Source organism: Varanus komodoensis, unplaced genomic scaffold, assembly GCF_004798865.1.
Source record: "Varanus komodoensis strain SLA01 unplaced genomic scaffold, ASM479886v1 scaffold113, whole genome shotgun sequence".
Classification (NCBI taxonomy): Eukaryota; Metazoa; Chordata; class Lepidosauria; order Squamata; family Varanidae; genus Varanus; species Varanus komodoensis.
The window spans coordinates 730,519-740,002 of record NW_025335325.1 but is presented as its reverse complement, the minus strand read 5'-3'; the positions used below and the strand labels follow the sequence as shown (position 1 = coordinate 740,002).

The 9,484-nt window shown below is 52.6% G+C and overlaps 1 protein-coding gene across 1 annotated transcript in view; it reads left to right on the top strand.

Annotated features, from left to right (window-relative positions):
• Positions 1 to 9,047, top strand: part of CCDC124 (coiled-coil domain containing 124) — a 14,136-nt gene extending 5,089 nt beyond the window's left edge. The window contains exons 3-5 of the mRNA XM_044421025.1: positions 4,371 to 4,551; positions 5,025 to 5,139; positions 6,346 to 9,047. Of these exons, the coding sequence (XP_044276960.1) occupies positions 4,371 to 4,551; positions 5,025 to 5,139; positions 6,346 to 6,550 (501 nt within the window). The 3' untranslated portion in view covers positions 6,551 to 9,047. The remainder of the gene's footprint in view (positions 1 to 4,370; positions 4,552 to 5,024; positions 5,140 to 6,345) is intronic.
• The last annotated feature ends 437 nt before the right edge of the window (positions 9,048 to 9,484 follow it).

Sequence of the window (9,484 nt, the reverse complement as noted above, 5' to 3'; positions counted from 1 at the left end):
AGGACCTGTTCTCCCCTGCAGAGGAAGGCAGGACGCGCTCCAACGGAGCAAAGCTCCGGGAACCAGGCTTCCATTTGGATGCCAGGAAGCACTTCCTGACAGATAGGACCCTGAGGGTGTGGAATGGGCTTCCATGGGAGGTCATTGAGGCCCCATTGGTGAGGGTGTTGAATGATAGGCTGGACATGCACTTGGTGGGCATGTCATGAGCGGAGCTGGCTGGAGCCGGAGGTCAGACTAGATGGCCCGGGAGACCCCTTCTGACTCGCTCTGTTTCTATGTGTGTGTGCAAGCCTCCGTGTTTTTATAACTAGACATATTTATTTGCTCAAAGCCCATTTGCTTGGTTTTGGTTCCTGTTTTGTCACACAGGAATTACAGCACACACATTCTTGTTTGTAAGCCTGTGTGTATGCAGGTAAGGCATATTGTTTTGGTCTTCTTTGAAAGATATTTTCTACTTTCACCCCTTTGTTCCAGTTTGTTCATTTTGAGTGTGTTTTGCTGGGAAATGTTTTCTTTTGGTTGGGTTTGCACTAGAGTGAAGATTATAATAAATTCCCCTTCTTTGTCCCTTTGTCATACGTATGGTAGAGCCCTGCTTGCAATCCCTGCCTGCTCCCAGGCATCTCCAGGCAGAGCTGAGAAAGAAGTCCTGGAAAGCAGCTGTCCGTCAGCACAGACAGTCCTGAGCTAGCTGGGCAAGGACTCCTTGTTCTTGTTTAAATCAGCTCTTTATTCAGCACCATGAGGACTAGGAGCTTGTTTTGTCTTCCGAAAAGGAATATAGCTCATCTGCTTTGCACTGAAAGGATCTCAGATTGAATGCTTAATATCTCTGGCTCTCCCCCCCCATCCTTGTAATCATAATGTTTCATTGATTCATTGTAATCAATGTATTAATCAATCAATGTATCTTAATTCAGCAGCATATAAATTTGAAAAGCAAACAGCTAAATTTCAGGTTTTGCTTCTCTTCCCCTTCTCTTCTTGCCATCCAAAAATCCAAAATCTGCTTTTCTGTTGTCTTGGAAGCGGGGACCTAGGCAGAAAGCAGGCCCCAGTCTGCAGTTGGGGCCTGTGACTGCAACAGCTGCTTGGCCACCGGCCCCACAACCTCCCCTGACATTGGCTGCAGAAAAAGGCCCCTGCATAGCACTCCACCACGTGCCTTCAGTGGGAAGGCGCTGCTCCCTGCTTGGTGGCTTAGGTGTTAGACTGCTCCTCTGCTGGACCAGTGCTCAAAGCACTTTCATTAATTTGAAAATGCTTCCCTTAAGGCACAAGCTCTTTGGCACCCAGATTTTACAGCATTGTCTTTCGGTGCTCTCCCTGCACCCAGCACCTCTCCCCTTCTCCCCCTCTGTACGCATGTATGCCTTTTTAGTCTGCAGCCCTCTTATTCTTCCTCCCTGGTCTTTCTTTTTGCCTGCTTTCTCTCTCTCTCTCTCTCAAACGGCAGAAAGGGCGCCCAAGCTGTGGGTTTGTGTGCTCTTTGCAGAGCACTTCATGCCAGTTCTACCTGCTCCAGGGTCACACTTGGCAGGAGACCCTTCTGGGAGTGGTGCCTTTCCTGATGCCAGGGAATACCGTGGTACCTCAGCTCACAAACGCCTCAGTTCATGATCAAATTGGGTCACAAACAAAAATTTCTGAAAGATTTTGCCACAGTTCTCAAACTCCACATTGGGTGGTGACCACAGCCATCTCCCCCCGCCCCAAGTGGGGAGATGGCTGCGATTGTGCTGGGGGTTGGGGGAGATGGCCAAGATCATGTCCGTCTTTCCTGCATGAGCGCAACTGCGATCTCGGCCATCTCCCCCACTCCCAGCACAATTGTGCCCCTCTCCCCACTGAGCACGCCTGCATTTGCACCCGTCTCCCCCCCCCCCCCGTGCACTGGGATGACGGGCGCGATTGTGCTCATGCTGCGGGGACAGGGAGATGGCTGTGCTCATGCTCGGGGGTGGAGGGGGGAGATGGCCGTGATCTTTTCTGTTCTTTGTCACTTTGCTTCACATTTTTCTGATTAAAAAAATAGTTACAGAACAGATTAACTTTATTTACATTGACCCTTATGGGGAAATTTGACTTTGCTCATGACCAATTTGGGTCACGACCAGAGTGCTGGAATGGATTAAGTTTGCGAGCCAAGGTACCAGTGTAATTCACTGAGCTATACCTTCTTGAACCAAAAAGTTGGGCTGGGGAGAGAGTGGAGTTTGGAAGTTCCCTGGCTATATTTTCACCGCTTAAGAGCCAGGCAACAGTAAAAGGTAAAACTTTGTGGTGAAGGAGAAGGTGGTGTTTTTTTTAAAAAAATGAGTTTCTGAAACTCAGGATTAAAGTAGATCCTGTTAAAACTGTAGGAAGCGCTGGCAAAAAGTGCACCTTTCCGCAAGTGTTTTCCTTGAAGCAGCTGATCTTCCTTCGGCAAGTCCAGACACCCGTGCAGGCCCACACCTCCCTTTGCCATGTGTTAGGCAGGCCTAACCAGCAACCCTGGGCAGAATGGCAAAGCCTCCGAAAGCCAGCAGCAAGGGCTGGGTAGGTGGAGGTCTGACAGGTGGGCTAGCCTTGCCAGCCTAGCACCATCTGCGCAGGTCCAGCTACAAATCTCATGATCCCCAGAGGCCATACCAGATGGGGATGGTGGGAATTCCAGTCCATTCTGTCCGTGGGTCTCTGGGTTAGGGAGGGATGGGTGCACTGGTGCAGGACCTGGACAGCCCCTGGGCCAGTGTGGTTGACACAGGCTGGCGGCGGCGGCAGCTTCCAGCCTTTCAAGTGGGGGGCTGTCCCAGGCAGAACGGGAGTTGCCAGGAGTTACAACTGAAGCCCTCACTGTGCGAAGTTTCTTTGCCCCTTCCCCGGAAAAGTTGCATAAGAGTCCAGTCCATGTTCTGCATAGAGGGCTGATTTAATTAGGAGCAGAAGAGACCAGCCTGCACAAAATCAAACCCTTGTCCTGTCGGGTTCAGCTGTTCTCCAGTGTCCTGGGGAATGGGGGTGTCTTTCTGGAGATGCTGGGCATTGAACCTGGAACTCTGCATCCAAAACAGAGGCTCTGATGCTGAGCTGCCTTCTAACAAGAAAAAAACAAGCAACAGACTGAGAGAAATGAAAATGGTCTTCATGGGGCTTCCTAGTAACACCAGTGGAGGTGCCAGCCAGTCCTCACTAAAGAGGGCATTCCAATCCTGTGGTGGCACCACCAAAAAGGCCCTGCCTCTTGTTCCCCCATCTTGCTTTGTGGGGTGGATGCCTCCACAGTGTGCACACGTGTTTGGGAGGCAGTTGTTCAGCCTGCAGGAGAGTGTGGTTGGAGCATGGGAACAGTGCACTGAAATTCCAGCTCATCACATTGAGCCTTGGGAAGGGAAGATGGAAGGGAGATGTGGCAGCGCTCCAAGTACTGGAAAGGCTCCCACAGAAAGGAGGGCCGAGATCTCCTCTCAGTCCTCCTGGAAGGCGGGACACAGAATGACGGGCTCAGGTTAGAAACATAGAACAGCGTGAGTCAGAAGGGCTCTCCCGGGCCATCTAGTCTGACCTCAAGCCAGGTTGCAGCCAGCCATCGCAAACATTTCTGACTGTTACAGAAGTGCAACAACAGAACCAATGATCTCCACACTAGAGCCATTCAGGATACAACTGGACAGCCATGTGAGAGGGATGTTTTGACTTGGAGCCCTGCAAGGTTGGACCCTCAGCCCTCGGGCCCCATCCAACTGTACTATTCGGTGATTCTGTGTCGAGCAGAGTCCCTTCTCCTTCCGTGCTTCCTCGCCGTATGGACGCTATATTGGCTCTTCTTTCATTGTCACATTTACAGATGGGTGTTCTTGGCAGATCAGAATGTGCTGATTCTTTGCATTTCATGCTTCTGAAGGGTAGATCCTATGCTTAGTTAGGTTTTGATTAACCATGTAATCAGTTGTATTTAGTATTTCACGGCATTATATGTATGACCCACTCCTATAATAAAAAAAAGTCCCCTGAAGTGGCTTATAATATATAAACAGTCCCTTCCTTGGCAGACTTGAATTCTAAATAGACATAACACAAAAGGAAAAAGGGACAAGTAGGGAAGAGGAAAATAATGCTCTTTTTCCGAAGGCTCAAGTTTCACCTGTTGAGACAGCGCAGAGCTGTTCTTTTTGGGTGCTTTCTGCTCTTTTTAAATAAAAACATTACACTGTTGTCCAGTTGAATGTCAGGTGAATACCATCAGGGTTGTGCTTTCTCTTGTATTTGCAGTTGGATGCTGGCTGGGGGTGAGGGAAGCCCTTGTGAGATCCATGCCCAGAGGGCACTTGATTGTAGAAAGGCTGCTGTCACCTCCATGTAAAGGCTTGCTCTCTTTTCAGGAGGAGCGTGAGAAGCGCCGCCTAGAGCAGGTGGAGCGCAAAAAGGAGCTCCAGCGTCTCCTGGAAGAGGAAGATGCGAAGCTGAGGGGGAAGCAGCCCAAGCCACTAGTCTCAAACAAGGTTACCCGTGCACAGATCGATGAGGTGCTCCGGAAAGAGCAGAAGGAGAACAGCGATGCTGGTGAGGGCAAAAAACAAACATCATCCTTGCACATAGCCAGCTAGCATCTCAAGGGGCAGGCTCAGGTAAAATCCTCCTCCTTGACATGCTAGATTTCCATCTGCGGGGGATTTGAATGCTCATCCATTTAAAAAAAGCCCCTGGTGAGAGCATTCATAGCTTTCTGTGTATGGAGATATATTGTGGGGGGGGGGGTTCCCTAATGAAAAGCACTCAGTTGTTTGGAATCTCCCCATTCAGCCTAAAGTGTTGGGGTGATCTCCTCACTGAGAACTGGGCTCCGATTTCCTAAACGAAGAACTAACGGAACTTTGTGTGCATCTCTGTGTGGAACAAGGAATGATGCTCCATGGAAAGCGGAGCTCTTTAGACAAGTGCTGCTGCCATTCAGCAGCTCACTGGGTTGATCTCCCTCGGGATTGACTTTGTGCTGCCCCCAACACCTGTCTGTTGTGTTTGCCCCCCTTTTCCAGTAGAGAAGCAGAAGAGTCACCTTGACCTGCCTCTGGAAGAAAATGTGAACCGCCGAGTCCTGGAGGAAGGTGCTGTGGAGGCTCGAACCATTGAAGATGCAATTGCCGTGCTCAGGTGTGCCAACCAAGGCTGGCTGGGCAGGTGCTAGCTAGGTCACCTGGGTGGGGTGGTCTGCTCACCTAACATTCAATGTGCAGAGGGCCATTCAGTGCTGAAGATCTTGGGGAGGGGCTTTGCAGGGCTCTTAGCTGGGCCCAGCTGGAAAGCAGTGTGGGGAAGGAGTGGGTGTTGCCACACACGTTGCTGAAGAGGGAAAGTAAATGCCAGTGAACTTCTAGACTCTGTGGCCATGTGAGGAACTGCACGGAAGCCATGCTGCTTTCAGTTCCAGGGAAGAACTGAGCTTCAAGTAGATCTGGGTCTCCTCTCCTATTGCAGACTTCCCCAAGGGAGGGAGTGATTGCCTCTGACTAGTGCCAGCGTGTGGAAGACGGTTCTGGCCTTTGGCTCCTGCCCTTCTGCCTCCCCCAGGGAGGTCCTGATTCCAGGCTGCGGCTTTTGGTTGTGCTGCCCGGCACCTGGTGGGCTCTGTTCCCACAGGGAGGGGAAGCCGTAGCTCAGCAGGGGAGCAGCCCTGTTCGGCCTTCCGCATCTGCGGGCCAGGGCCGGGAAGGGTCTGTGCCTGGAAACCTTGGCGAGCTGCTCCGAGCTGGGGCCCCAACAGTCCTGCGTTGGATGGATCGGGGGCTTCCTTGGGCACAGCAGCTTCCTCGGCTCCTAAGTGCTCTCAGCCTAAATGCCTTGACTCCAGAGGGGTGCTGGGTTGGCAGCTTTGCCGCCTTAATACCTGTGGCAAAGGTGGGTCCTTTCTCAGAGCCAGAACGTTTCTCTAAACCACTTCCTGATTTCAGAAAGCAAGTTTGGTTTAAATACAGCATTGGTTAGAATTATGCAGCTTTAATTCTCTGTTAAAATGCCACCAGCTGGAAAGGGCAATGGCATGGAGGGAGTGCATTCTGCGTTGGAGAGCCTCAGGCCTGCAGGAGGGCCAGGCGTGCCAGAAGTTTTAGGCCACTGCTCCTCGTCTGAAATGGCACAGGATTGTGTCATAAAATGCCGTGCTGTTACCCGTCCTGAGACACATGCAAACAGTTAAAAATCTTAAATGCAGTACAAATCACCAAACAGCACAGGAATCTGCAACCACCTTCCTTGGTTCTCCAGTCTTTGCTTTGCAAGGCAGAGCTTTGGGTGGGCCCTAGGTTGGGCTGTGGGTCCCAGAAGGTCTGACCTCCCCTTGCCCGCTGCTTCCTCTTCCAGCCTAACGGATGACCTGGACCGGCACCCAGAGCGCCGGATGAAGGCGGCTTTCTTGGCCTTTGAAGAGGTCAACCTGCCCCGGCTGAAGCAGGAGAACCCGAACATGCGCCTCTCCCAGCTCAAGCAGCTTCTGAAGAAGGAGTGGATGAAGTCCTCCGAGAACCCCATGAACCAGCGGCACACGGCCTACAACAGCCATAAATGAGACTGGAGCGCCCCCCTTTTCCCACCCCCAACATCCACAGGCTGGGTACAGCACGCATCTGACAACCTTCTGCTGTGAGCTGCCTTTCAAAGAGCGTGCAGATAATTCCTGTCCTCCCCCTCACAGTTTGCTTTGATGACGTCCTACCCACTCATTTGGACTCTTTCCTTCCCTGCTCACATCCTGATCTTCCAGGAGTTCAAAACTGCTCCAGTGCAGCTCAGCCACACCTGCCCTGCTCAGGATGCTGCTTCCTCTCAGAGCTAGGTGGGCTTACCTGGTAGCAGTCATTGTATCTAGAAAAGATGCTGCCATCGCCTGTCCTCTCAGGGTCTGGTGAATTGCCAAGGACACTTTGCCACATGAAATACGCCCCTGCTTTTCCATGGTGCTGCTCCCTCCAATCCCAACTGTGACACTTTCCCTCAGGTCAGGATTGGGCAGAAGGGGCTTCCCCAGGCATTTGAACTTCAGTTCTCAAAGTCCTGCTAGCATGGCCAACGGTTAGGGATGCCGGGTGTGGAAGTCCCTAATGGTTTTTCTGCCCACCCTTGTCCTAGGTCACCTGCATCCTTGGGTGATAAAACTGTACCTTGTGGCAGCATACCTTGCTGAGTTCTCTCCTGTCTAAAAAGAAAGGAAACGGCCACATGCGGAAAGAGAAGCTTGCTGGAGAGAACACCTGGCTGGAACGCTTCCAGCCACCGTGGCTTTTCTGTCTGCAGTCTGCCACAGGAAGGGAGCTGCTGTCCCAAGCAAGGGTGGCCCTGTGCCCGTTCCGAGCACTTGGCCCTTCGAAAGGGTGCAGGCAATGTGGCTGGAAGGGCTTGGTCCCTCAGACCTGTCCTCCAGCACCTCTTTGCCTCTCCCGCTCCCTGACCTGAGGTTCGTGTGCCACTGGGCTGTTTCCCCAGCGTTTTGTGACCTCGTGCCCAGGGCTGGTTCCTCCCACTCTCGCCTCAGCCCTTATGGGCGAGTTCCCCACCTGTCTTAGCAGGCCCTCATCTGCATTGACCCCTGCGGTGCCATCCATTCTTGTGCCAGACGCCCCTTCTTTGCACAGGCCAGGGCGGTGCTGCTTTCATCTCCTGGTGTCAGTGGGTGCTTTTCTTCATCCACCCCCTTGCATCAGTGATGGCTTGACTCGTTCAGGGGCTCCCTCCTGCTGCAGCTTGAGGGGGCAGGGCAGTACCATTCCCTTGTGGGGGCCCACAGCCCAGTGACAGAGGTGAGGTGGGACCCCACCTCTCACATGAACTGCTGCGGATGTTCGTGCAAAGCACTCGGCTCGATCTTCAGCACATTTTGCTGCTGCCAGCAGCAAAGCTTCTGGCGAGTGGGCCCCAAACACTTCCTTTCCCCATCAGGCTCCCCTCCCATCCAGCATGTTTTTGAGTAAAAGGTCTGCTGCTCTGTTTTCTTTTCTAACCTCTGCCTGGGGCCAGGAAGTAACGTCATGTTGCCCTCAGTGCCCCTGGGCTTTGATGAGCAGAGGCAAAACACTCCCAGGAAGGGCAGAGATGGTGACAGAGTTTCGTGGGCTCCTACCCAGAACACACCACTGTTCCTTCCCATGAACACTCCCAGAGGGCAGCCCTGGCAGGGCTTTTGACTGCTCACCTCTTGGCCAGCTCCTTCCTACCAGTTTCTCGGTCTCGCCCATCCACAGAGCACCAGCAGCTTCTCTGGTGAATGCCGCAGTTTCCAGGCACCAGGCTTCCTGGAGGGGGGAGCTTTCTACTCCAGGGGGAGATCACATGCTGATGTTGGTCAACAAATCTTTAGTTTCAGGCCCACCTCCTGTTATTTTCCATTCTTAGCACTGGGCAGGCATGTGCTGGACTATTCAAGGGTGAACTAAAGGTACCCAAGAGACCGGTCATCAAACATGGGAAGGTTCGGAGGAAAGGGGACAGCAGCCCTTCCTGCTCTGTCTGCCTTGCCACTCCCCCACCCTGCATGCTGGGACAATGGAAGAGTTTTCTCCTCCTCACAGGAGCCCCCCTCCCCATAGAGGAAACTGTGTGCCCTCATCCTGTTGACTGCCCAGCTGCAGCTGGTGAAGGCACAGCCTGGCAAGGAGATGAGCGGACACACTGTGTGTAAGACGTTTCCTGTGGGGAAGTCAGGGCTGTTAGGTGACTCCTGTGTTGTCAGCTGTGGAGTACTGGAATTGCACCTTGGGAAGCTGGAGCAGTGACGGTCTTGTGTACGCCGAACCCCCAGTTTGGTGTGTCAACTCTTCTCAGAATTGTTTCCCCTTGAGGCTACTCGGCAGCCTCACTCGCCCTCCTTTTGCCTTGGATTCCTTGTCTCAGAGTGATTCCACATGGCTCTAAGCAATGAACCGCCCTCCTACCCCTGCTCCACACGCCTAGAAAGGTCCCTGCCTTCTCTTTCTGAAGGGAAAGCCCAGCATTTTCCAAAATACATGCACGCACACACCCCTTGACCCAACCTGTAAACCAGCTAAGGGAATAAAAGTCTCCGAACTGTGCCATTGGCATCTTTGTGATGTTTTTCTGCAAGCAGGCATAATAGTTTTGAGTGCAAGTGTGGAAGAATACAGGCACAGAGGTCTCTCGCCCTCTTCTGGCAGTAGTCCTTCCCTTTATTGTGTGGGAGCAGAACTGGGTGGTGTGTCTTCTGGCTGACATCCTTGTGTGACAAAGGGGATCCACCCTGCTACTGCATATGCTGGCACACCAGTTTCCAGAGCAGATCTACCGTCTTTAGAAGCTTGTGTGTTTAAAATGCCCTAGAACATGGGTCCTCAATTACGGCCCGTGGGCTAGATCTGGCCCGCCATCGCTGCTGCGCGTGTGCCGAGGCACCAGCTTGCTTACAGGGAGATCGTTTTGGACTCATTGGGAGAAAAGGACCTCTGCACACGAGCCCCTGCCTTTTTGCGTGTGTGCATGCACCCCCCCATCC